General features: G+C 38.6%; 4 protein-coding genes and 1 non-coding gene across 6 annotated transcripts; 1 reads left to right on the forward strand and 4 right to left on the reverse strand.

Moving 5' to 3' along the window:
* The first annotated feature begins 2,616 nt into the window (after window positions 1-2,616).
* On the forward strand, window positions 2,617-3,351 carry LOC121990494. Its single transcript, XM_042544614.1, has one exon. The coding sequence runs from the start codon at window positions 2,688-2,690 to the stop codon at window positions 3,021-3,023; it is 336 nt and encodes a 111-aa protein (XP_042400548.1). The 5' UTR covers window positions 2,617-2,687; the 3' UTR covers window positions 3,024-3,351.
* A 1,461-nt stretch (window positions 3,352-4,812) lies between these two features.
* On the reverse strand, window positions 4,813-4,895 carry TRNAL-UAA. Its single transcript has one exon. It is a non-coding gene; the product is annotated as a tRNA-Leu (tRNA).
* Window positions 4,896-6,161: 1,266 nt separating this feature from the next.
* LOC121988624 (ABC transporter G family member 39-like) lies at window positions 6,162-17,619 on the reverse strand. Of its 2 annotated transcripts, XM_042542150.1 has the most exons (20): window positions 17,102-17,619; window positions 16,682-16,802; window positions 16,010-16,098; window positions 15,478-15,562; window positions 15,069-15,359; window positions 14,893-14,983; window positions 13,836-14,736; window positions 13,576-13,736; window positions 13,291-13,394; window positions 12,968-13,133; window positions 12,761-12,895; window positions 12,244-12,380; window positions 11,210-11,542; window positions 10,050-10,340; window positions 9,833-9,916; window positions 8,786-8,919; window positions 8,443-8,670; window positions 7,807-7,978; window positions 7,037-7,291; window positions 6,162-6,783 (listed from the first exon to the last, which is right to left on the reverse strand). In XM_042542150.1, exons 1-20 carry the CDS (start codon window positions 17,596-17,598, stop codon window positions 6,514-6,516), a joined length of 4,545 nt encoding a protein of 1,514 aa, XP_042398084.1. In that variant the 5' UTR covers window positions 17,599-17,619; the 3' UTR covers window positions 6,162-6,513. The 2 variants fall into 2 exon arrangements, with proteins under 2 accessions (XP_042398084.1, XP_042398085.1); XM_042542151.1 differs by lacking the exons at window positions 16,010-16,098; window positions 17,102-17,619.
* Window positions 17,620-22,000: 4,381 nt separating this feature from the next.
* On the reverse strand, window positions 22,001-23,754 carry LOC121988625 (probable glycosyltransferase 2). Its single transcript, XM_042542153.1, has one exon. It carries the CDS (start codon window positions 23,656-23,658, stop codon window positions 22,282-22,284), a length of 1,377 nt encoding a protein of 458 aa, XP_042398087.1. The 5' UTR covers window positions 23,659-23,754; the 3' UTR covers window positions 22,001-22,281.
* Window positions 23,755-24,344: 590 nt separating this feature from the next.
* LOC121990495 (CEN-like protein 2) lies at window positions 24,345-25,359 on the reverse strand. Its single transcript, XM_042544615.1, has 4 exons — window positions 25,076-25,359; window positions 24,907-24,968; window positions 24,780-24,820; window positions 24,345-24,673 (listed from the first exon to the last, which is right to left on the reverse strand). Exons 1-4 carry the CDS (start codon window positions 25,310-25,312, stop codon window positions 24,447-24,449), a joined length of 567 nt encoding a protein of 188 aa, XP_042400549.1. The 5' UTR covers window positions 25,313-25,359; the 3' UTR covers window positions 24,345-24,446.
* Between the last annotated feature and the right edge of the window lie 928 nt (window positions 25,360-26,287).

Raw genomic sequence — 26,287 nt, forward strand, 5'->3', positions numbered from 1 at the left:
GTCTTTATGAATTAATGTCTTATATTTTCTATATTATAGAGTCCATCTACTAGTATAAAAATATGTGACGTCGATGTATAGTGCGATGCCTAAAAAAGTACGGTTAAAAGTAATTTCACAGTCGAAATTACTCTAATTTAATTAAAATTATTTTAATATTATTATAATATTTTTTAATCAAAATTGTTATCATATGAATTATGTTTTGATTAAAATTATTTAAAGTAGCTAATATTAAAAATTAAAATTGTTATAGTTTTGGTTAAACTATTATAATATACTAGTCGCACATGCAACATGAGTATACGTAAATTAATGAATGTATAAGATCAAATAATTAAATAATATTATTTAATTTTAGTATGATTTATTTTATAAAAATTTTAATCTGAAAATAAAATTGAAATTAGGTTATTAATCGTCATCTCGTCCGAAAGTCGGGGAAGTGGATGTCGGGAACGTGGTGCTCCCGTTCACCTCCGAGGGTCTTTGCGCTTTCCTGTAACACAGGCAGCATCAGTGTCGAGTCAGGGAAGGGTTCCCCGATGATAATCCTTCGACACTCAAGTCAGTCTCCGGCAGCCAATGGAAGCAAAGAGATAGATGAATAATAGCAACAATAGTAATGTGCGCATACCTCTGCTGAAGCTTGGACCCCCCTTTATATAGGGTTTCTGGCGCGTGTGTGCACGTTTTTTAAAGCGAGCACGTCATCCCAAGCTTTCCGTGAATAGTTATGTCAGTAAAGTGTCTCTGACACAATACCTTAACGAACCGAGCATATATCTGAAATGGCAGTGAAAGCTTCTGTCGTACGATCTTCTGCTTGATCATGACATCCGTTGACGACACTAACTCCTAAAAGGATGTTGAAGGATATCCCTTGGTATCTGTTGCTCAGTCGAATGGGATGGGCGCTTGGCTGGCTGATGAATTTACTTCTTGGCCGAGCGGTTTAATCGCTCAGCCAATACTTCCACTGTCTGATTACTGCACGTGTCTGGACCGAGCGGGATAGCCGATTGGCTGTAGTAATGTTGTCCACGTGTAGTTCGCTAGGCCATGACTCTACTCTGCTGATTTAGTCATTGATGTAGAGTCGAGCGGGGTGGCCGCTCGGCATGCTTTTGCAAACACTTGACGCTTATTCATGCCTTGAGCGTCTCAGCTCAGCCGATGGGGTGAGCTAGTGATGATGTCGGATCGGGCCTTTCACATCTTGGTCGGGCGAATCACTCGCCCGCCCGACCTATGATAGGGGGCGTTGACCACCTTGATTTTGACCATCGTGGCGAAGACCTTTCCCAAGATGAGCTCCTTCTTATCACCGCATCACATACCTCCTCTTTAAGTCTAGTCGAAGGAGGCCGTGGTCCGACTGACTGGACTATTGCGTGAGCAGATTTTGTCCCGACCGGTCTTCCTTTCCGTAGGACCTGATCAGGCTAGGCCTGACCCTTGTCGATCGACCTTTTGAAGGTGGTTGCTTGGTCATGTGTATGCTCCTTTGATCCGGCCGGACAATCAAAAGGCTACACTTGGAGACTTTTTCGTCCGTTTGTCTCGGGCGAACGACGGCTACCTAATGTCACCCTGATTTCTCGAGAAGCGCGTAAATCCTTTTTCATTAAGGCGGAACAGATTCCCATGCTGGCCTTAATTACCGACCCGTGGTAGCACGCCACGTGTCATGTCCGCAGCCACCGCACGCCTTACGCACAGACATTGATGGCAACGCTTGGCGGTTTAAATTCAACGATCGGATTTTCGCATAGGTTTTCACGATCTAGATCGGACGGTTTCGATCGGCTAAGCCCGGGGTATATGAGCTCGTCGCCTCACCGCCCTCTCTACCTTTGTGCTCCTGCGCTTGTGTTTTCCAGTGATTCTGTGCGTGTTCTCTCACGGCTCTCTGCACATATTTTCCAATGACTCTCCTCCTGACTTTCAAATACGATCAAATCATATCTCAAATTATATAGTGAAAATATTTGATATCAGTTGAAGAATTAATGAGAAAATATTTAATATTTGAAGAATTAATGAGAAAATATTTGAAGAATTAATGAGGAATGATATGGAATTCAATTCCTTTTAGAATTGGAATTGAATTTCATGTTTTGAAATGATTTTTTAGCTAAGAATTGATATGGAATTCAATTTCAATTCCATCAAACAAGGCAAAAGTAAATCATACCTCTTTATGTGTGATTTAGATAGGGAATTCAATTCTCCATATTATGTCCATTGTGGCCTCATTCTCTCTTCTTTGTAAGAAAAGAAAAGAAAAAAGAGAGAAGGATAAAATGGTAAAATATAAGAATTTCATAACTTAAGTTACAATTTATTCCAAACATGAGAATTAAATTTAATTTCTTATAGAATTCAATTCATAATGAAATTTAATTCAATTACATGATTTAAATTATTTTTAAACATGGTGTAAAGAATTGATGACTATATCAATTCGTAGAAAAGTTGAAACAGATGAATAATTGATGAGAATTGAGATCGTGAGAAAAAGTGATATTGTAAAAATTAAGTTATGCAGATATACACTCTCTAGTGGCGTGAAATGAAAAAGTTAACGGGCGAGCATTAAGTAGGGGGCCGCCCAACTTAAATTATCCAAACAATTCCCATAATTCGAGCCCAATTATTCTGCCCTAGACAGGATAGTAGCGGCGATGGCGGGCGAGGAAGGAAGCGGCGGCGGCGGCGGGGAGTCGAGTGATGCGGCGGCCGGATGGCAAGGAAGAGTAGTGGGCGAATGGAACAGGATCAAGGAGCACGCGGAGACTTACCCCTACCTATGGGGTTCCTACATCTTGGTCTACGGCGTTCTTGGATCCTACCTCGCCTACCGGTGGAGGAAGCTCCGGAGGACGGAGGACCGCGTCCGCGTCCTCCAGGCGAGGCTCCGTAAGCTGGTCGAGGCCGAGGAGGCGTCCTCCGGAGGTTCCGTCCCGTCGTCCGCGGCGCCCAAACCGACACCGTCGGACAAGTCGAGTGGGCCTCCCTAGGAGTTCTTCCTGCCGGTAGAACCGGTTAGTATGGATCTATCAAATCCGTAGATTCCTTCCCCTCTGGATCTTGCTTCTGAGTTTTGTCAAATTTATGGTTCAGCCGCTCAGCGCGTTCGATTTTGCTCCTACGTTTTCTCCTACTGTTTCTTTAGCTAAAGGAACAATTTTTAAAAGGAAAACCCATCAAATTTACATTCTTCTCTCGCTATTGTAATAACATTACTGGTAAGATTATGAAATCATTGGAGAAAGCATTTCCAACGATCGATTTTGAAGGCGATTATAGGCCAAAGTTGTGTTTTTGAGATGAAATTGAGCTTTGAAATATTGTCTTCTTAGCTTGTTGCATTTGTTAGTTTTGTAACATCAAAAGTTCATTTTTTTTTCAAGTTCAGGCCATATGAATGAGTTGATTTAGGATGAACTTCAACTCGAAGGCACTATGATCCAGTAGGTGTAGTTGAGTTGTAGTTTCTACTACTGAAGCAGAGTTTGGAAGATTTTAATATCGGTAAATAATTTTATATTGCAGTTACGCAATAGAACTATAACCAAACTAAGATTTTAAGCAAATTAATAGTTATAATAACAGGTAAACCATAACAACTTAACCACGAGCTCACTCTCATAGTATGAAGTCTTCTACAACGATGCCGACTTGTCTCATACCGTTCTTACCTTGCCCTCGAGAAGAAGGTGAGCTCTACTTATCTCATGCCATTCTTACATAAAGCTTGGAGCACTTGTCTCATACCGTCCTTATTTGAGCCTCGAGGCTTCAACAATGCGCCTAAGATCCAAGCAACTATAACAACCTTGATTAAGGCAGACGATACCGTTCTTACCTAGCCCTTGGAGCACTGAAGTTGTGAGAGTGTTAACAATCATCGTCGATAAAAGAGTAGGATGAGCTCTATTTATCTCATGCCATTCTTGCTTAAGGCTTAGATTATGTCTCATACCATCCTTATCCGAGCTTCAAGGCACCCGAATCCTCGTCAAGAGAAGTGATAAAGAAGATGATTGGCTCCACTTGTCTTGTAGCATCCTTTATCTAAGCCTCTGAGGCAAAGGAGTTGCAATCTTACATATTGCTAGGCGCTAAAAGTGGTGAAGGAAAGGATGAGTTCATTGGGAAATTGAGAAGTGTCCTACCGCTATATCATTTCCCTGGGAGCTGATGGCTGATGGTCGCCCTCTCTTATATCATAAAGTTGAGCTAATCGATATGAATGATAACACTGATTTGATATAATCTGACCAGAGTTGTTTGTTTCATATGAAGTATTTTTTTTTTATATTCTTATGTTTGCTCTTCGCTCGCATGAATCTTTTGAGACAAAGTTGTCATCACCCATCGGGCTTTTGCTTGTGACCATAAACCATCTGTTGAAGAGATGGTTGTTGAGTGTTGAAGCTACTCGATGTTGGACAATGGGTGGTGGTAACTAAATCGGTGCCAATCTAGGTGATCCCCATGAGTGGCAACCTAGGCATTGTTATCATTCTAATGTCGGTTTAACCCAGGAAGAAGAAGAAGAATAGGAAGAAAATAGAGATGTACAGATTTCGGTGTCGCATGTCAACTAATTCAATCTAAACAAGTGGAAAAATGCTTATAAAAGCAAAAAAAAAAAAAAAAAAAAACCACATATATATATATATATATATAATTTGAATATAAAAAAACAAAATGCTTAATAAGATTGACCATGTTGTTTCTATTGGATATCATAAGGTTTTATAAAGGTAAAAAAAATGCAAAAAAAAAATTAAAAGTTTAAACTGCTGGCTATGGGGTTCGAACCCATGCGCACTTATGTGCAGAAGATCTTAAGTCTTCCCCCTTAACCACTCGGGCAAACCAGCTTGTTGTTTAATGATTTGATAATATCTATGATATTGATTAAAAGTTTGACTTACTAAGGATATTTTTTTTTTGGTTAAGTAGGAAGTGTATATTTGCTAAGGTAACTTGAACGTACGTGTATAGATATTTATTTAGAAGAAAGTTTTCATTTGATTGTGATAGTGATCCATGTCTGAGAACGTCAAACTATCGGTGAGTTAGTATGGATATTGACTTGTTGTCAATCATCGAGCCATAATGAGGAGCAACAAGGAAATTAGTATGGATATTGACTTGTTGTCAATCATCGAGCCATAATGAGGATCAGCAAGGAGATCCTCTGAAGCTTGAATAGAAGAAGACCAAGGAGCAAGAGGATTAGAACGACAACCAAAAGGTTTTTCGATGCAATCATTTTGATTCTCTAGTCAGTTTTCGACGATGATGGAGGAGGAAGAATAAAGAAGAGTAGTTCTAAAATTTTAGATGTATTTTTACTCATACCTGAGCTCATAGGACGGGCTACTTTTTATAGAGCGATGATTGATTCCTATGTTCCCGTGTGTTCCAAAATTCGAACACTTTATTATTCGCTTGCTCAAATAATTTAAAATCCCGAGATCATTATTCTTTTCATGAAAGAGTCAAAAATTCATATAATATATCCGCTCGAGCATTATTATTATTATTATTTTTTGAAATAGTCCGAAATCCAGATTTAAGGCGCTAAAGGGACAGATGCCAAAGAGATGGGGGCACTATAAAGTCGGAGGCGCCAAGAAATCAGGGCACCAAGGAGTGGGGGCATCTGGGGATGACTTGATTCTCCCTTAAACTGCATCTCCGTAGAATTACTAACCTCCTTTATTCACGTGACTCTGATTACCTCCTGATCAATACTAAAAATATTTTTTAGTGCCTGGTTGCTTTAGCTCAGTAATTGCATCCTTTACCAGGCATAAACTTTCTATAACCTGTAATAATAATTCTTTCTTCATCTTGATGCAGGAGGATCTTGAACTCCTTCATGTAATGTCTATTCGCCACTGAAACCCTACCAACCATCAGATCTTGGAAGAGAAGATGAGGGGGTTTACCTCGCCATGCGCCTATGGCCTGTGTACCTGCATGAACCTCCCTCCATATCCGTGGGGCCGGCACTAGGGGGGCCGCTAAGGTAGCGGATCTACCTTTTTTTTGGAAGAGAAGATGAGGGGGCAATGGCGATTGAGGTGGATTGGTTAGAGACGAGTAGAAGTTAAAGGAGGGGACTACAACAGTAGATGTGGATCAACTCAAACATAACTAATGTATACAAACAATATCGATACACAGTCCCTCTTGTTACCTTCATGGTAAACTGAAACACATTCTTATTTGAACTTACAATCCATGTGTTCACCACTTCACCACAAACTTACAAAAGTTACATCCGTAAAACAACCTGAAGCAAAATAGGCACAAGAAAAGAGCAACAAGCAGAACTCTTCTTGATGAATCATCCATAGTGCCAATACATCATTTTCTTTGGCAAATTCAGCAAGGGCTATGGCTATGATAGTAGTGATGCATGCTCTCCTCTTATTTATCAGAGTAATATGTTAATTCCAAACGTGCCCCGACGATTTCTTACTTTTCTCATCTTTTCTGGAAGTTGAGGTACTTGATACAGTAAACAAAGAGGAAGAAGAAGAGGAGGATGAAAGCCAAGTGAGCCAAAGCAACATAGGCAAGGAAACTATGTTGATAGCCAAAGTAGTGTTTCAGGAATTGCTTCACTGTAACATTGCTTTCTCCGGGGATCTCAATCGATTTGTCGTTCTGTCCAAGTTGGGATGCCACAAGACCATATATCGTCCAAGCTACAGGGTCACCCCAGCAATACCACCTCCACCATACAGGCATTGACTGCAAAATCACAAATGTAATGTAATATTAGAAGGGGATTGTAAGGATCATGCCACAAGTCGATATGAGTATCAAGTCAAGGTGTGAAAATCATAAATTTAACCGAAGTTAAACATTTCAAATTTGCATGAGGTCGAAAAATGAATTTGGACTTGTTTGATATGCGGGTCAATTTAATCTTGGTCTTCTGTTTGTGGAAAAAACTAGAATTCCCATGCGAATCATGTACTTATGAGCAATGCCAAACACTTACCGGTCGGGTTATTAGGAAGCCTGCGTACAAGTTCCAGAAGGTGTAGAAGAAACTTGAGAGGATTGCCGCGACTTGGTGGTTAGGTGTGAGTGCTACCACCATCATACCATAGAGAATGAAGTAGGAAAAACATGCTATAATGAAGAATAAGAACCAAAGGAAGTTGCTTGTGTGCCAGCCAAAGCCAATCATGGGGAAGAGGAGCAGGGTGTAGATCAGCCCCTGTGCCAGTACGTATACCATCTCGACGTTAACCTGCAAAACCAAAGAAAATTGAAGATCTCTCATGTCGGTTAGGAAAACATAGTTATTGTAAGGTTAATATTTACATGATTTTCTTGTAAGCTTATCGATACTTGATTGACTAATTATATGTTTTCAAAAGCTCTACTACAGAAAAATATTAATCGAATGATTTTCTTGTTGATAGGGCTAATAGATACTTGATTCGTTAAAAATTGGAAATCGTGTAGTTCATTGGATGCTCCAATATATCCTTATGCATTAGAATTCAAACAGATGCATACATTTTAAGTGAGTAGGAGAATAAAAACAAGAGTGGGTTTCTTCGAGTTTTCCCCTACTCTGTTGTTTACTGGGTTTCTTCGAGTTTATTTAACATGAAGAAACAAGAGTGGGAGAATAGAATATCTACCCCAAGTCCAAATCAAAAAAGTATATTTAATAACTCAACATTGGTGTGGAGCTAAAAACGAAACAAAAGAAACTGTATCACTTTACTACAAACACATGGAAGATTTTTAACTTACTTGAGCAAACGCATAAGCCAGGGCCGAATACATCCCTGCTGCTCGTTCACGATAAAAGACAGTCCTTTCAATACCCACAACTGGTTGCACTGTCATAGCATTGGTGGCTCCAAGAAAGAAAATAGCAGCATATATAGCTCCAACTAGATCCAAAACATCTTGTTCCTTGTTTCTGTGTCATGTAGCCAAATATTAAGATGTTTACATCTTCAGCAACTATTCTATGCATAGAAATTTTGTTTTTCAGCAACTAGATAAATTGGGAAAAATGAGACTGAAAATTTCAAGAATAGAAGTTTATCTTATCCACCATTACCATTTGATTTTTATACTTGAAAAGTCCCATGAAATATCGTAAGCTTGGAAGCTTGCTCTACCAGTTGTTAGCTTCTACCAAAATCCATAGATATGGTTCAAAAATATCAATTTGATACTTGATGATGACAGATTATTCATTAAAGGTGTAGAATAAACAGTCAATGGAAAAGAAAGTGCAATTGAAAAAGAATGAAAAGAGAAGGCACCAAGGGTTCTAATATTGCTCATAACCTTTTTTTATCATCTTATACTGTATGTGTTCCCTATACATGCTGTGTGACAAGAAGACAATTATTTGAGAACAGTAAAGAAGCTTACATATTGTCACCCTTTTGCCAAAACATGGTGCCAAAAATAAGGCCGATGACTATTGTAATGAAGAACCGGACACCATTATATTGTGGGTTTCTCCAATATGACCAGTAGTGTTTCCAACAACAAGCTATGCATTGAGTACCAAAACTCTGGGCATATTTCGTTGGAAAATGCAAGTCCTCTGAATCCACTGAAGGAACAAACAGTGCCTTGATAAGTTGTTTATTTTTCCTGGAGAATAGAAGTGGACGTACATATTTTTCACTTAGTTTGATAAACTAGGTAAGCCAAAAGAAAGTGAATATGAACTTATTTGATTGCATCTTGATACGCAACATCTACATACCGGCAAAGAGAGGAGTGAGCGTATACTTGAGCAAAATCCACATTAATGCTATCTTCAACTGAAGGAGAAGTTACTTCCAGCATCCATGTTGCAGGGTTATAGCCTTCATTAATCTTAGGAACCCCAGGAACTGCCTGAAGGGAAATCGTTTTGGTTAAGTGCAAGTAAATTTAGGCATTCTTGAAAACTCCTTGGGTATTATAGCATAAAGGCACATCAAAAACTAATAAAAATGACCAATGCCTGGAAACCAAAAAGTGTATAGAACTATATTGATGCTTTTCTCAGGTCAATTATTCTGTCTAATATTTTGAGAGTTGTTCAAATTTATTATTAAAATAAGTAATCCAATTGAACTGGAATCACTTTTGAGGCGACTATATATCTACAAAAGGTCATACGCTGACCCCGAGCGGCCTTCACGATTGGCCCCACAACCATCTGTAGAAAGGTAAATTAAGAAATCAAGGTAAATCAAGAAATCGAGTAGGCCACCACATAGGAGGGTATTTCCACTGGCTTTGTATGGAATCGACCCTTGCCCATTTTTGCAAATCTACCATGCGGTGACCAACTCGGCTATGCCCTGAAGGCCACTTCTGAGGCAACTATAGTCATGCTTGTATGTGGTACTGGCCTTCCTAATGCTTGCTGCTCTTCTTATGCCTCTTGGATTATTCTTCTAGAAGCTAAATGTCAAATGTCTACACGATGGATATTTAAACTCACTCTACCTACTTACAGATAAAGACATCTTGGAAGAGTGCAGTTTGATTTGATGCACCGTGCAGAGATTTGGTGGTCGAGCTAGAATTTTGGAATGTGAGGCAAATGTCTGGACCCTTGAAAGAGTTTACTAGTGCCGCTGAGGTGAAAATGAAAGGTTCTTCCCAGATTTTCAGGAAAGGAAAGATGGAAGATGTGAAAAAAGGTTTTCTAGGAAGTCAAAGTTGAAGGAAATCAGATGTCAACATTGTAAAATCAACCTATGAGAATTTGAGACATGTTACAAAGGCATAAAAGGTAACATATAAAGTCGGAACTCACTTGAAAGTATTCTATAACCTTGCGAGAGTGATGCCCAATTGCTCCAGCATATATAATTTGACCTCCCCTCTTCATCAAAAGTAGCTGGAAACCATAATAAAAAGTAAGCCCCTTGTGAATCGATTATATATATATATATATATATATATATATATATATATATATATATAGTATGTATATATTTAAAAACTTAAAAAGAAATTAAAGGCTCAAGAACCTCATCGAAAGATTCAAATATGTCTATGCTTGGTTGGTGGATTGTACAAACAACAGTTCGTCCAGTGTTCACTGTGTTTCTCACTGTCCGCATGACTATGGCTGCAGCTCTAGCATCTAGACCTGATGTTGGCTCGTCCATGAAAATAATGGATGGATTTGCGACCAGCTCAACAGCAATTGTGAGTCTTTTTCTCTGCTCTGTTGATAAACCGTCAATCCCTGGAACTCCAACCAAAGCATCTCTCATTACATCCAGTTCAACTAACTCCATGACCTCCTCCACAAACATCTAGAGTATGGAAACACAAGTATTAATTATTATATCATCACTTCAAGCAAAATAATTTTGTAGTAATAATCAAGTGTACGATATGATTGAAGTCTCTGGTTATCTCTGCCAGGCATTACTAATTGTATGTCGTTGAACAGTTAAAATATCCAAACAGGAAAAAGGCTCCTAGCTTCATGTAACAGTAGCATGAATAGACATAGCCCACAACTGTTTTTCTCCAAGAAATAAGCCTAGCAACACAGTCAGTTCAAGAAAAAACAGAAACATGTCACAGAAAACCCTATAGAATGAAATAAACAATCACACCTTCATATTAAAGTCTCAATCAAATACTTCATAGTGGCAGGGGTATGCCATCCATTGGTGTGACAGATTCATTGGTGTGAGCATCTGTTTTTTTTTTCTGACATCCATTTCAGACATATTGAAATCACATTTGATATCTCCCATCACTTATTTGACTGGACAAATAATGTACTGCATGAAAGAAAGTACCATTTTGGAGTAGATAAAGTGGCCTGATTTGACACAAACGTCAACTGTAGAAACTAGAATAAAAGATTAATAGTGGACTTCCCAATGAAATCTGTAATGATGATTAACATAAACATATTCTAAACTTGATCTGTGAAATAACCAAGCAGAAACAGAAATTTGAAACAAAAACATGGATTGCGTTTGAGAATCCTACTACTTCCCATACCTAACCCCCCATCCCACCCCACCCCCCCACACACAAAATTCAGGAACAAAAACTAAATAAAAGAAAATGCCACTCAAATTTCTTACCTTGTCAATACTGAAATTGGTTCCCAATCTGACAAAAAAAAAATAGTAAAAACAGAAAATTTGATTGTTTAACCAACCTCTCGTATTTCCTTGTCTATTTCGGGGGCAAGACGCAGCCAAGCAGAGTATACAAGCGATTCATAAACAGTCACATAAGGTGAGTGGATGTCATTTTGTTCACAGTAACCACTAATCCGAGCAAACGTCTCTTGCTTTTTAGGATAGCCAGAAATGCTGATACGGCCTTTAATATAACCACCAGTTTTTCTTCCTGCCAGAACATCCATTAAGGTAGTCTTTCCTGCTCCACTTACTCCAACCAATGCTGTCAGCACACCAGGCCTCAATGCACCACTTACATTAGATAGCAATTGGAGATGATCTTCCTTGACTCCTTGGTTCTTCATTTCCTGATATAGGAAGTAGGAAATAAGTCATGCTAACTTTCCTTTCTTTATGTTTGTTCTATAGGAGAATATTGCTTGAAAAGGTACAAAATGGAGAAATCTGGTGCTAGAATTCACCATAATTTTGAATGTTCCTCTATATGTGTATTCTCCTATGCACATTTCCCCTTGTATTATTGTATATATGCATGTTAAAGTCATCCCTTCACAAGAGTGGAAAACTCACACTAGGTTTCTTTATTCTTTTTCTAAACAGAATTTTCTTAAATTGTACTTCAGTGAACTGGTATCATTTTTTTTATTTTGCCAATATTCCCTAAGTGATGCATGATTAAATTTGCTAAAATGCACGTGAAAAAGAAGCAAGCTCAGTGACATTTGTTCACAGAAATAAGAAAAGAGATTCTAAGAAAGCAATTCACACAAAATGACCATTATAGGAATCTTGGATTATACTGCCTCCATTTTTGCAATATAACCATTTTAGGTTGAAGCTTTTTTGGATAAGCAAGATTCAAAACAAAGATGGCTACTTGATAGAATTATATCCACTGTAGAACTGTAGATGATATACTTAATTTCAGGTATGTCATCCATGTATTGTGATTCTAGACAAATTGGAAAGAAAGGAGTATCTCAAACAAGAGTTGTGTGATCTACAATGAGTACACTCTTAGGTAACTTATTTGTAACTATTGACTTACTGTAGGCATATCAACATGGTAGTTCAAATGTCTGAAAGCAAGAGAAAGTGGCTGAAAAGGCAGCACCATTCCCCTCCTAGCTGGATGAACTGAAGAATTGAAACTCTCAATCTCCAAGCTGTTTCTTCGACCAGCAGCTACATCAGCATATAGAATTAAGAGTTTCAGAAACAATTGAATACATTTTAAAAAAAAATAAAAGCCAAAACAGAACTTCTGCTGTAGCCCATTAACAACCTATTAGAGCATATCAGGGTTATTTAACACTATTCATTTCTCATGAGCTATTGATTTCATCTTGAATTTGTCCCTTAATTTAAATCCTAACCTTTAGACACATGATGGTGTCATGCGAATGATTTAAAATCAATCACATTATATTATATATTAATTTATGATGGCTGAATTACTTGAGTAACTGCTCATCACTGTCTATCTCATACACTATACTAAACTTAAGAAGATAATAAAAAAGATATCATAAATTTTAAAAGTAAATTCAATTAGACAAACTAACCTTCTAAATCAGGTGTAGCAGATTTCCAGCTACTTCTTATCAGTTCAAAACTCTGGTCTTTGTCTGCTAACAAATTCTTTCTTTTGTTACTTTCTGATTCCTCATCAATGACAAAATGTTGAGAACTTCCAATAGCTATACAAAGATAATTCCATCAGACTAACTCATGTGAAAATGAAAAACCAAATTAGTGAACTGACAACTTACGGTTCAAAAAGGTAAGTGAAAGTATAAACAACATATTGAAGAGAAGGGCAAAGCCTACAAGTGCTCCGATAGAAATCCAATACCAATAACCATCAACAAACAGTCCTCGAGATTTTAGAATGGCTGTTCCTATTGTTGGTGCATTGACATTGGTGTCATTGTTTGGCTGTAACAAAGATGAAGACGTGCATTAAGTTTCAGATGTCCTGTGTTGTCATTCTTTTACTCACTGATTACAAAAGTTCATAATTATAAATCTAGGTGTTTATCAATATGTTCCTTTAGGAACATAGAATGCTTAAGAAATATGAAAATAATCTTACAGTGTTCCATCTATGGTCAAGGAACTCATTAATAGCTATTGCATTTTGCCCATACATCATCGGAGAACTCCAGTAACCCCAGATCCACCAAGGCTTGATATCATCTGCTCACATAGAGAAAGGACAAAGATGAGTTTATGATTCAACACGAATCCATATACTAGGGAGGAGTTACACAGTGATTCAACATCAGATTCCAATTACATTTGTGAACATTAGTTACTAATTAAATAGAAAGAGGCAAAGATAAGGTGCGAAGAACATCTCCTAGAAGATAATAATAACCTTTAGAGACGACGAATCCTCCTAGAACAAACACAATAAGTAGAGCAAATGTTCCAAATGTATTGGCCATAACCATAGTTCTTCCAGCTGCGGCAATAAAGCGGAAAAGAGAGAGAGACACTTGGTGTACAAGGAAAAGTGCTAGGAACTGACGGAAGAAACTGCCAAATTAAGTATAGATGAGATGGAACAATTTTATTGCATTCAATTCAGAGTAAGTGATGAAATAGAGAATATATAACAAATCCTTAACTACATACCGTCCGACGGAGGGAGCAAAACCAATTGAGTAGTATGTCAGGATAATCCAGATTCCAGATTCCAACAAGGATAGAGGAATCTTCAGGAGCCAATATGACAATCCAAAAGCCCATGGTGGGAAAAATAAGAAATCTCTTTGTCTATAGAAAACTGGCAACTTGTAGATGGTCATTGATATATCTGCCATCCCATTAAACATCACATTGACCAAACTGTAAAACAATGAGCCATAGAACTTGTCACCATCGGCAATTGTGTTATGATGCATTGTAGTTCTTAGAAACACAGTCATGGCTATCAATGAAAGTATGGTTATTTGGGTAGTTTTGAAAACATAGAGAAATGAGTTGCGTTTCATTAGCAACCATTCTCTTGACAAGCAAGCCTTGAGAAGTTCCCATTTAGAAATGCCATATTTTTCTCTAGTGAGTGCAGCACGATGTGCTTTCCTTCTATCAAAAGGAACAACTAGGTCCTCTGAAAGCCGTTTTCCAACATGAAATGATTTAAAATGCTGCACAAACTCTGAAACTGAAATATAACGGTAACGTTGGTCCTTGACATACCAGTACTGTTCTTGATCCTTTCTTGAAGTTACCTCTTGAAGAAAATCTGCGACCCCTTTCCTTTCAGGACATTTGAAACCAAGAGATCCAAAGAACTCAAGAACATTCTCTCGAGGACCTTGGTATATGATTTGTCCCTCAGAAAGTAATATAACATCATCAAAAAGTTCAAATGTCTCAGGTGCAGGTTGTAGAAGAGAGATCAACACTGTTCCATCCAGGACATGAACCATTTGTCTGATGAACTTGACTATCTGAAAAGTGGTAGAGCTGTCAAGTCCAGTAGATATTTCATCCATGAACAATGCTCTTGCAGGACCAGTCAACATCTCTCCTGAAACCAAGATCCAATACTTTTAGGCCTCAACATATGCCTAGCAAGTGTTGAAGAAAATAATTTCTTATTTTAGAACATGTGGACGTCAAAGCTAGGCGATTACAAATGATGATTGCAATCTTACTTTCCTGTCAATTTCTGTTTGCTACATACCAGTGGTCATTCGCTTTTTTTGTCCCCCAGAGATGCCTCTTCTCATTTCATCACCAACAAGGATGTCTGCGCAAATATCCAGACCAAGTACCTATTTTGCATAATTCAAAGAATCAGTGTTATTAGTTCCAGCTTAATGAAGGATAGAACACATACTAAAAAATGAGGTCAGGAACCTTCAGGATATAATCTGTTGCTATACTGGTTTTCTGCCCCTTGATTGATGTAGCCCTCATGAAAGCATCAATTTCAGGGTCTGGCTTAATTCCAGCATATCTCTCCCGTCTTGACAATTCTGACAACATCTCATACCTTGTACCCACACCCAAACACCGTCCAGAGAAGTCAAGGGTTTCTCGAACTGTCATCTCTCCATTGTGAAGGTCTAATTGACTGATATATGCACAAGTTCTCTGGGGAACAAATTCTGATAGTTCATGGCCACAATATGTAATTCTACCTGATTTCTGAACACAAAGCAAAGACATCAAATACAAATAAATTCTTTGAAAAGGTTTGTTCTAGTTTAACTATCAGAGACTAGTTGATGTTAATGCCATGTGGTAAAAGTACAAAAAAGCATACCCTAAGAGAATTATCAAGTTTCCCACATAGTGCAAGCAAGAGTGTTGTCTTCCCTGATGCTGGAGGTCCAAGAAGCAAAGTCATCCTGACAATGAGTAAGATATCGAAAACTGAGAACTGTATTTAATTTTTAGTATTCCTTTCTACTTTGCATTGAACCTGTAGATACCAGATGTAAATAAGATTGTCATTTTGTTGCAATAGTAGCAAATAGAATACATTCAGCATATTAGTTGTATGAACTGTAGGGCTTTCATAACTATAACAAACTTCTGCCTTTATGGTGTAGGGAAAAGTTCTTATGTCAAATACAGAAGTAATTTATCTAAAATCAACTGAATTATTCTCTTCTTTTAGGTGCCTTGCAGCCTTGTAGGGTTCCATAAACTAGTCGTTCTTTCTCCCATCAGCACAAGTTTCACTTGTGTCTAACTTTTCTTACTTTTGCGTATTTTATTTTTCAAGAGCTATACTAATAATATGCTCTATATTACTGCTGAATTAGAATTTTCCAGATAACTTATGCTGATACCTTGACGGCTTCAGTATCCCACTGACATTGTCAAGAATATTTATAGTCCTTTTCTTGGATGGAGAGAGTTGCAGAAGACCAAAAAAACCCTAAATGGTTCAGAAAGAATTAACATCATATAAATCAAAAGAACTGTACAAATGATTATCAGATTGAATACAAAATTGATAGCTGAGTTTAACTTTAACCTGAGAAAAATTCCAAAAGAATTGAAACTAGACCTTTTGAGAAAGAGAAAAAAAAACATAATGGTTCTCCTATAAATCTCCATAGTTAGTTCTTTCTGAAGTAGAGAAACTTGTAGGATTATATATATATATTTTTTTGAAGGAATGACTAAGACATCTCGCTTAAAACCTATGAAAACTATAACCGGGTAATAAATTTCTATTTCACATTAAATTTGGAGAAAAATGTTTAAGGATGATGAAGTACACCTAGTGATAAATTTTGAATGAGTATTTAGGACGTACAAAAAAATGGATAAAAACTAATATATTAGACTTGTTTCTCCCACATGATCGTTTCTTTTGTTTTTATATCAGTCACCACCTCTGTATATAGTATTCATTTTATTCTATTTACATGTGTATCATGTCTCACTCTTCTTGGAATATATTTGTATGGAATGTAATGAAGAATTCTCAAGTTTAGATTTGAGTCAGCCAGTACCTCTAAGATGTTCAGGGTGGTATTCCACAGGGAAGGAAGAGCTCTGCTACCAACATAAACATCTGCCTCCAGTGACAGATTCTGGTATCGAACCTCAATTTTCGGAAGTTCCAATCCCACCCTGTTCCATTTTCATATATGTCAAACCGACCAGGCCATGTAGCAACACAAGTTTCTTTTCAACAAGAAGAAAACTCATCAAATTTATCAAACAACAGACTTAAAGGAAAAGTTGCTCAAAAAATAGCCGCATAAGTTTATCAACTAATCCTAAAACCCTCAACCCAAAAAATACATCTTTCATAAAAAGATATATTTTTTGTTGAAATTTGTCATATCTATCAAAAATTATTAGCAATAGTCTGTTGGCTCAAGCATAATCGTGCACATTATTGATTCCAAGAAAGTTATGGGCGTAACCGGTCGATTCGTTCTCGGAGGCGCTTGAGGAACCGCTCGTTGTCCTCCTCCACCACCTTGAAGATTTTCTCCAGCAGAAGCTTCTTCTCGTGGAGTCCGAGGCGCCGGAGTTCAACCTCACCGCTGAAATCCGCCACGTCCGGCCGCACGACCCCCTTCCGCGCGCGGCCGTTGGCCGGCAGCTTCTCCAGTGCCGCCTGTCGCAGGTCCTCCTCGTCGTCGCTTGATTCGCTTTTGAGGAAGACGCCGGAGGCGTCCCGGAAGCTGTCGGCCCAGCTCCGGCTACTACCGGTCCTCGGGAGCTCGTTCGCCATGGAGCCGCGGCGACCACCTGCAAAGAGTAAGGCATAGGAGAAGCGAGAGGGGGAGGGAGTATAAATAATGGATGGCAATTTGGGAAGGAGATGGAGAAGCGTTTCTTGTCGATGCTGATGGTGCTCTTCCTCTTGTTCTCGCGCAGAATGAGACGAGCGAAGTAATCCGGCCGTACTGTTCATGCAGGACGCCTTGCAGGACAATTTTGCATCGAGGTCCAAATATTTTAGTTTTGTGTGTTGTAATTTTGTTTCTTTTTGCGGATGTGGGCATCGAGAACTTGTTTTTTGGCTGATGCTAGCAAACATATTAAACTATACATGGTTACTAGAGATTAGTTTTTTATTTAAATACGTAGAAAAAAAATATTGTAATTTATAAATTTTTTGTAGTCTTAAATCAGTTATAATATGTTAAATTACAAAAATTATAAATTTGAACATTTGACTTGATTTATAAAGACTAGTAGTTGAGCTCCATAAAAAACTCAGCCCAAGCTCAATCATTAATAAACAAACCTGAACACAATAAATAAATAAGTTTGAACATAAATAAATTCTGCTACAAAAGGAAGAGGATGTTCAACTCTGACGAGAATGAGATTTTACAAATTAGGAGGTTTTGAGTCGGATTTGGGCGGATCGATCGAATTTTTGTCAAAAACATAATCCAAAGATAGGTTGAAAATCCAATCTTTGAATAATTTTGCGTCTAGTAAACTGGTGAATAATATCAATTTGTCCCCTCCACTAATTCGCTACCTAAAGTAAATTGAGTATCAAACAGCATATTGAACGGAAAGGTTTCTAAGATGCTCCTTTGTCCATAATCATACCAAATGCAATGTGTATGTGTAGCATCTTGTCACGTTTCATTCTATAATTTCAATTAGATGCCGTCGTTGAGTTGTATTTATATAATTGTGGGATGTAAGTTCCAAGTGAATAAATTTTTATAATAAGGACACTCAAATGGTTAAATTTGCCAACCTAAACTGCAACAATTCGACAATTGTAACGCAGGAAAAAATTAGTCCAACGACAAATGCAGGCTAAAAAATTCTTAAAATTATAATTTCGATATTTTTCTATACAAAAATGAAAGTTGTTAGATTGCCGGTCTTAAAATTTATGAATGTAGATATAATATAAAAGAAATTGCCATCCAGTGATGTATGGAGTTAATTTGCATGATCAAGTAGCAACAAATAGCATTGATGCCACAAGTCAAAGCCAGTAGTACCATGATAATGCTGACTTCATGACTTGAACTGCTTAGTTGTTCTATAAGCAGTCCTCCAATTTAGCAGTTGAGTTGTCTCTAATATTTGGAATATTATTTTTAAGTTCTAAACCATCAAAACTAGTCAGTGTCACCGAAAAGTCTCCTAGGAAATTACAGAGCATTGGAAGTCTACGATTTTGGTAAATATAGGGATAAATACCTTATAACTTATACCAACTAGGTATCATGGGTCAGGCTGAAGATGCAGTATGAAAGAGCAAAATCATGTGAATCTCATTCAAAAATGAGAAAAATGATGCACGAAAGTTTTACCTGATTCGCAACAAGTTTGTTGAGTAATCAGACAGTAAACTACTGAAGGTGACTTCATGCCGTTAATCTCCTGAGTTAGTGGATTTTGATATCGACTTCTTGTTTGATTGCTCCAACAGTTGGGTACATGCTGCTGAGCTCACTGGTTTTAGATGCCAAGTTCTTGTTCTTTCTAAAAAGATGCTGGGGTTCTTGTCTGAATCCTGCTCTTGTAAGATATTGATGCTGAGTTCAGTTTTTTTTTAATCCCAAGTTGTTTGATAGCTCTCACAAATAAGATACTATAATGCTGAGTGAGTTTGTTTCTGAAGAAGATTCTGATGGTGCTCTTTTCATATTATGAAATGAAAAATGGGATAATCCGAAAGATTACCTCAGTCACAGCGAGTGATCGGACGATAGATTATTGATGCTGATTTCATGTTCTACATTGCTGAGTCATTTGCTTAACCCTTCAGTCTGTTAAGATTGTGAGTTTGTGGTTCTATGTTGATTTCCTGCTGAATTACTCCAACAATAACTCAATAAGATATATGCTGCTGAATTCATTGTTTTTGATGCCAAGTTCTTGTTTTTTCAAGGAAACATGCCGAGTTAGTTTGTCTGAGTCAGACTCGCAACAAGATATAGAGTCCATGTTTTTGAATATCAAGTTGTCAGTCGGTTGCCTCCACACTATAATGCTGGGCGAGTTCTTGTTTATAAGCAATTCTGATGCTGCTCGGTTCATGGCCGTTTGATCATTCCAGTAATAAGATATGGTTGCAGAGCTTGAATTCTTGTTTGATTCATCTGTCTGAGAAGACAATAACATGACAAATGATAATCAGAGTCCGCAATGAATATGAAGAGTAAACAAACAATGTTCCATGAATAATCTCATTGTGGTGATAAGGGATTGAAATGAAACAATTATGTACTGAGTTTTCTCCATATGTAACTGCAATATGAACAATCATGCAGCTGGGAGACAAGAGATTGCCAAGTATTAAGAACTTAATGATATAAATCCAGTTCACATATCTGATGAATAAGATGACAGTCGTTTGGAGGGAATTGTTGAATGGTATTTCTCCAGCCATTTGAACTATGGAAATTTTGTGCTTAAAGGTCTTCAGAAGCTCCTTTCTGCTGAATGAGGCATTTAAATGGGAAAAGGGAGATCCACAGAGATGAACCACAGCCATGAATTAGGCAACATCAATATTGTAACACGAGAAGATACCACAAGTAAATATAAAGATTGCAGCAACACACCTCAGAGTCATGCAGATTGGTAAGTGGAAGAAACTGTGCATGGTGTGTGATAACAATTGTTGAAGAAACATAACATACTAGAGTTCTGGGGAAAAGTTGGCATCAAGGTTTCTGAGGCAATTTGCCAAAATTCACTAGTTTGCACAAGCAAACATATATTGCTTGCGGCTATTTTTTCACAAAGGTTGCTTGAGTTCATTTCAAGGTTTGAAAATTTTGCTAATCCAATGAAAATTGAAAAAAAAAACTCTAACCAAGTGTATGTCCATTTCGTGAGTCTTAAAGCATGATGAAATAAGGAAAATAAAGCATTTTACAGCTTCCAAGCAAAGCAACAAAGCACATCAAGAGTGTCCAGTAATCTTAAAATGTGATGATCAAAGAAAAAAAACAAAATAAAAAAATTATAGTACCAACAAACAAAATGAAATCGCCAGGATATGAAATTTGTAAATTGAAACACACATCCCATTTATGGTTGAATTGAACATAACAGGTGAATATAAAGCATCTGCAAGTACATCATATCCCACAAAGAATACAATAAAGCATAACAATCTTAACCAGGGTTTTCTTCTTAAATGGAGGTTATTTATGAACTTATTACTGGACTTCATATAACATTCTTTTGACATTCGATGTGATTCATATTTGCCATGGACATCAAGTGCTACTATAGGAGCATCAGAAGCATTGTTGCCATCTTCATTATTATATATATTGAAGAATGAAGATTTGTTACATGCACAGGAACAAAACAGATGGAAGAAGAAACTAGTAAGATAATTGCCTTACTAATCAAATAATTTCTCCCCGGATAAGCAATTAAAAATATCTGCATACTAAACGTAAAGTTCTGAAAATAGAAGTTCCTAATATAGGATTTGTATATGTTAACATAAATGAATATGCGGAAAAAGAAAGGGGTTTCTTTTAAACATGATAGTTTCTTCTACAACTTATGCTATATTTCCAGAACTTCCAGGCAAACAGACATAAAACAATGACAAAGGAAAATTTCAAAATGCAGGTTGTCAGAACTGCAATTAGGTGGGAATGAGAGCAATAACTGATATCTTAGTAGTTCCAACTTCCTGTTATGATGTGGTCACAGATTCTATATAGTTGCATGACCTTGCTGTGAGTAATTTGACTTAAGCATTTGAATCGCCTGGGAAAGAGATTGTACCAAAAATAGAATTTTTACCGTATTCATGGAATTAGTAGAATGGGAGGTCGTTTGATTAGATTGTGTAACCAATTTTTAAGAATATTCAAAGACAAACTGTTTCTATAGAAGTACTTTTATTTATGAAGCATACAGAGAGGTGGGGTTAATATGGGGTCATTATGCAATCTTTCTCTTAACTATAATCATGAAGAACATACAAGCAAAGAAATAAGAATAACCTGAGAGCCACAAGCTGCTGAAGACAAAAGTGAACAGAAATAGTCCAGCTTTACAGATTGTGGGAAGGACAAAACATATAGTGTGCCTAAAAAGAATTAGATAGGATTCTTGTCTTGATGAAAGTTTCGTTTTCTTTTTCAGCACACATGGCTCTATAACAGATAAGAACTAAAAAGATAATAGAAAGGATCCCACAGAAGAACAAAGTTTGTCCAGACAACTTATCCTTTGTTACTGAGAAATTGAACAAACAATTCTTATATTTCTGATATATGAATCACAATGGAGATTAAAGCAAGGCTTTAATATAGTCATCATGAATTCATAAATATAGCAAAAAGAGATTCAGCTGCGAAGTATTAAGTTATAATCATGTTTTGAGGACAATTGTCATTGAAACATGTTCATCATCATTACACAGGATGTAAAATAAAACACCTTTAGGTGTTACAAAAGAAACCTTCCTTCCCTCATGCCAACTTGAAATTAAAATTTCAATTTACCTTAAGATGAAGTGACCTCTGATCCAAGGCTGAAACTTACACTACAAGAAGCTAAACATCAAATGGAACAACAAAAAAACACCATGGATCTGAGATTTGAGAGAATGATAGTCCATTAGTCTCATTGATGGCTTTTCTCACCCTTTAGTTTCTATCCTAGCTTCAGGATTAAGCTGGTCCAAGACTTCCAATGGCTTTTCTGACTGCTTCATAGTTCTCTTAATCTTGGGGGTGGTCAAGTTTCCATGGGAGAACCCATACATTCTAAGCACTTGGTTATCTGCAAAATTGAAAGCTCTCTCCAGGCTTTTCAAGCATCTCTCCACAGGGTAATCTCCATAGCTACCACAAGGCTTGCAGCCAACAAAGTGAGTGACGAATGGCCACCTCTCGTCCCCTAGTCCTGGATGATACTTCTCCATCATTTCTTCATACTTGTCCACCAATCCAGTCCAGAATCCATGAAGGTAATAGGAGTTCTCAATGTAGACCTTGTCTCCCCACCGTTTCTGTTGTGATAGCAGCAAGTAGATGAGCGCCGATTGATCATCCGCCTCGAAGGCCGGCCGGCCTTGTAGCTTGGCAGTCAGTATCTTTCCGGCTTCGTCTCGGATCGGACCTTTTGGCCCCATCGGCGCCCATGCATCGAGCAAATCGAGACTCCACTGGCAATTGCGCAGCAGGAAGCTGCCGGTATTGAGGGCAATCCAGGAATGCTTCTCAAAGAGAAGATCAGGATAGCCATGAATAACAAGATTGTGAGCAGAATAGCGGTCGAGAGGAATCTCGAAGGCCATGTCCGTAAAGAGAGCGTCGCTGTCCATCCACCAGACCCACTCCAACTCCGGGTGCGAAAGCATCAGACGGCGGAGCAGCGGGAGCTTCGCCCAGTACCCTGCGAGCTCCCGGTCGAGGTGCGCCATATTGTAGACGATTTCGATCCCGTGAATGCGGCAGTAATCGATCTTGTTCTTGGTGCCTTTCAAGAGGTAGTGATCGCCAATGGCGTTGTCGCAGGGGTTGGGCGGGGATCCAGTGACGAGTAAGATCCGAGGCTTGCCATTATCGACTCGGTTCGGGAACCCCGGGTTTTCTTCCAGCCACCGCCGCCGCTGCTCGTCCCAGTCGGAGATCTTAGGGCCAAGGGTGTAGTTGGCGTAGGCGGCGAGTTCTTCGGCGGAGGTATAGTTGAGCACGGCGGCCGTGGAGTTAAATCCGAACGGGATCTGGTCGTCATCGTCAGGATCGGAGTCAGAGCGGATCTCGCGGAGGATGCGGTCGATGTCCTCGACGACCTTCTGTTCGGAGGCTTCGGAGGCGTCGATGCCTCCTCCGGCTCCGACGAGGCTTCCGATGCCAACGGTACCGCGGAGGACGAGAATGGTGACCACGCCGCAGAGGACGGTGATCTTGAGGTTGTTGAAGGTCTTCCGAATCTGGCGGCGGCGGGTGAGGCGGGAGCGAGCGGAGCTAGGGAGGTCCCTCGCCGGCGGCGTCTTGCCCTCCTGGCCCATCACGGGATTCTTGTTCAGCGGAGGAGGAGACTACGACGCCGAAGGATCGTCGATGATGTATTTGTTCAATCTACATCGACGCGTCTGGATCCTTTGCTAATGTTCAAACATCGGATACGTAAAACACCATTGTAAATGGTCAAATCTTTCATGTGCAGGGAGTTTAGCGAAGTCGGTCCTGTTTCGTGTCACAGTCGATGGATGGGGATTGAATGAGTTGAAGGTCAATCATATGGTGTTAATTAATAAAAGTTTTTTCATTAAAAATTACGGTTTTTCTAAATTACATATTTCCAATGTTTAAAATAGCAAGAAATTAAATGTCTAAAAGAAAGTAAATCTTGTTGGCCAGAATCTGGCCAGCTAGAATGTATACATGTATATATATACAAAGACATTTTAGTAATATCAGATGTGTATATTAATTACATGTATGCACATGCATGTATTATAATTGGGAGATACATATTTCTAGCTGGCCAGATTATGGCCAACAAGATTTACTATTTATTTTTTATAAATACATTTACATTTAAAATTAGAAGCAAGTAATTCTACTGATAATTTGTGCAATAAAAATTATAATATCCATCAAATTTAAATTAAAGTAGCAAATATAAATGTTATAAATAAATATTAAATTGTTGTTTATTTTTGTTAAATATTAAAGATTAGGCTCATTATAATTTTATAAAGTAAAACTTTATTAATTAATTAGCATTTAATGCCGAACTAATTACAATAGTTGAAATTAAAAGAAGGCGGTGGCGGTGGCGGCGGCGGCTGAGCTAGCGGCGGCGGGCGGCGGTCTCGCGCTGGGCGACGAAGTAGACGGCGGCGACAGGGAGCCCGAGGTCGTTATCCTGCGCGAACCGGCGGGTGCAGAACCTGTCCCTGGAGGCGGGAGCCGCGGTAGACGAGGACGATTGGCGGCGCTTCTGCTGGAAGAGGACGAAAACGAAGCGGTGGATGCCGATGACCGGCCGCGGGCTCTCGTACGCCACCACCTCCTTCCCTGCCAGCCCATGCAAATTAATTAAGTTTATTAATTTTAATTCGTTCAAGCTCAACTTTTTTTTTAGAAAAAAAAATTAATTTCATCCGAAAAAAATCGTGCATACCGAATGAAACATCAGTCGTTCCAGGAATGTTGGTCACAATCCTTCATAGATCGATAAAATTAAACTACTAATTAATTAATTAATCAATCAATTAGTTAATCCAATCCTCGACGAACTGCGTACTCACCAGTGAACATGTTCCCTGAGGAATGGATCGCTTGGCCCGGGCACATCTGGATCCGTCATAACCTACACTAATCCATCCATTAATTAATTAAAATTCTTCTTAATAAAGAATTAATTAATTTTGCAATACTTAATAAAATATTAAAATAAAAATATATATACGTACGTACCAGTGTGAAGAAGGACCGCATGTCGCCTCCGCCATGGACGCCGACCCTCGGCCGGGCTGCGACGGCGGACGGAGACAATTCCCGGCCGTTGAGCACCGCCACCCTCTTCTTGTTGTCGCTGTAAGTGACGGTCATCTCTACGGCGCCCTTGAACGCGTCGATGACTTCCCCGACCACCCGCCCCACCGCCAGCGGATCCGACGACGACGACGACGACGCCGTCGACGACTTCTCCATCTGTGAGAGAAATCACTAAAGAGGGATTAAGGAGGGATTTATCATCCGGGGTTAGTTTTTAATTAAGTAGCTCGCCGATCGAGTGTATTTATAGTGCTTGATCTATGGATGCTTAGTTTGTGGCCATTTTAAAAATTGGTTATATAAATGTCTCGATTAAAAATTGGAATTTATGTCAGTGATTATTTTTTTATTACTTTATATAGCATAATTATAAAATAGCGATGTTGATCTTTCTTTTCACCGAGAAGTATATATTCTGTTTTTTGAAACATATTTAAAATTTATTTATAATTGATACGATGCATGGTGAGTGACCCCTCAAAAAATGAAGAGTTGTTAGTTAAGATGATATGACAGTTAAAGTTATGACGATGTGGCAATCAAAATTATGACGATATGATAGTCAAAGTTAAGGTGTATATAGCCGAACAAACTACTTTTAACATGGTTCGGCTCCTCTCGGTTGGTGGACAAGGCTCTCAACGTACACTCGGTATGCCCAAAAGTCGGTCGTCGTTAGTATCGATCGGAGCTTAGCTCCCCACTTCTCATATGTAGTCTCCCACCATATAGTCGATTGAACCTTCAGGGCTTAGCTCCCTACTTTTCATATGTAGTCTCCCAGTATACAGCTGGTCGACCCCAACACTGGTCGGACTTTCAAAGCTCAGCTCTCCACTTCTCATATGCCAGTATTCTTGCATATAACTGGTCGACCTCAACTCCGATTGGACCTTTGGGGCTCAACTCCCCATTTCTCATATGCAAGTCTTCCAGCATACAGTCGGTCAGCCCCAATGGCAATCAAACCTTCGGGGTTCAGCTCCTCACTTCTTAGATGCACAATTTCCCATCATATAGTCGGTCAGGTACAGGGCCGGTTGGATTTCCTCCAGGTATGGTTGTAAATGAATCAAGCGTTCGTGAGCAAGCTTCGTGTTTAGCTTGGTAAAAGTTAGTTTATGTTCGTTC

The sequence above is a fragment of the Zingiber officinale genome, chromosome 6B (genome assembly GCF_018446385.1).
Source record: "Zingiber officinale cultivar Zhangliang chromosome 6B, Zo_v1.1, whole genome shotgun sequence".
Lineage (NCBI taxonomy): Eukaryota > Viridiplantae > Streptophyta > Magnoliopsida > Zingiberales > Zingiberaceae > Zingiber > Zingiber officinale.

Coding starts and splice junctions, on each gene's coding strand:
- LOC121990494 (XM_042544614.1), top strand. CDS start 2,688: ATGGCGGGCGAGGAAGGAAGCGGCGGCGGCGGCGGGGAGTCGAGTGAT.
- LOC121988624 (XM_042542150.1), bottom strand. CDS start 17,598: ATGAACAGTACGGCCGGATTACTTCGCTCGTCTCATTCTGCGCGAGAA. Junction 9,917..10,049: donor TATTTGAATCTTTCGATGAG/GTTCTTGAGCCT, acceptor TATGGTTTCCAG/CTACTTTTGATGAAGAGGGG. Junction 8,671..8,785: donor GCTCACTCCTCTCTTTGCCG/GTATGTAGATGT, acceptor TCTATTCTCCAG/GAAAAATAAACAACTTATCA.
- LOC121988625 (XM_042542153.1), bottom strand. CDS start 23,658: ATGGGCCAGGAGGGCAAGACGCCGCCGGCGAGGGACCTCCCTAGCTCC.
- LOC121990495 (XM_042544615.1), bottom strand. CDS start 25,312: ATGGAGAAGTCGTCGACGGCGTCGTCGTCGTCGTCGTCGGATCCGCTG. Junction 24,969..25,075: donor TGCGGTCCTTCTTCACACTG/GTACGTACGTAT, acceptor GGATTAGTGTAG/GTTATGACGGATCCAGATGT. Junction 24,674..24,779: donor AACGACTGATGTTTCATTCG/GTATGCACGATT, acceptor ATGGGCTGGCAG/GGAAGGAGGTGGTGGCGTAC.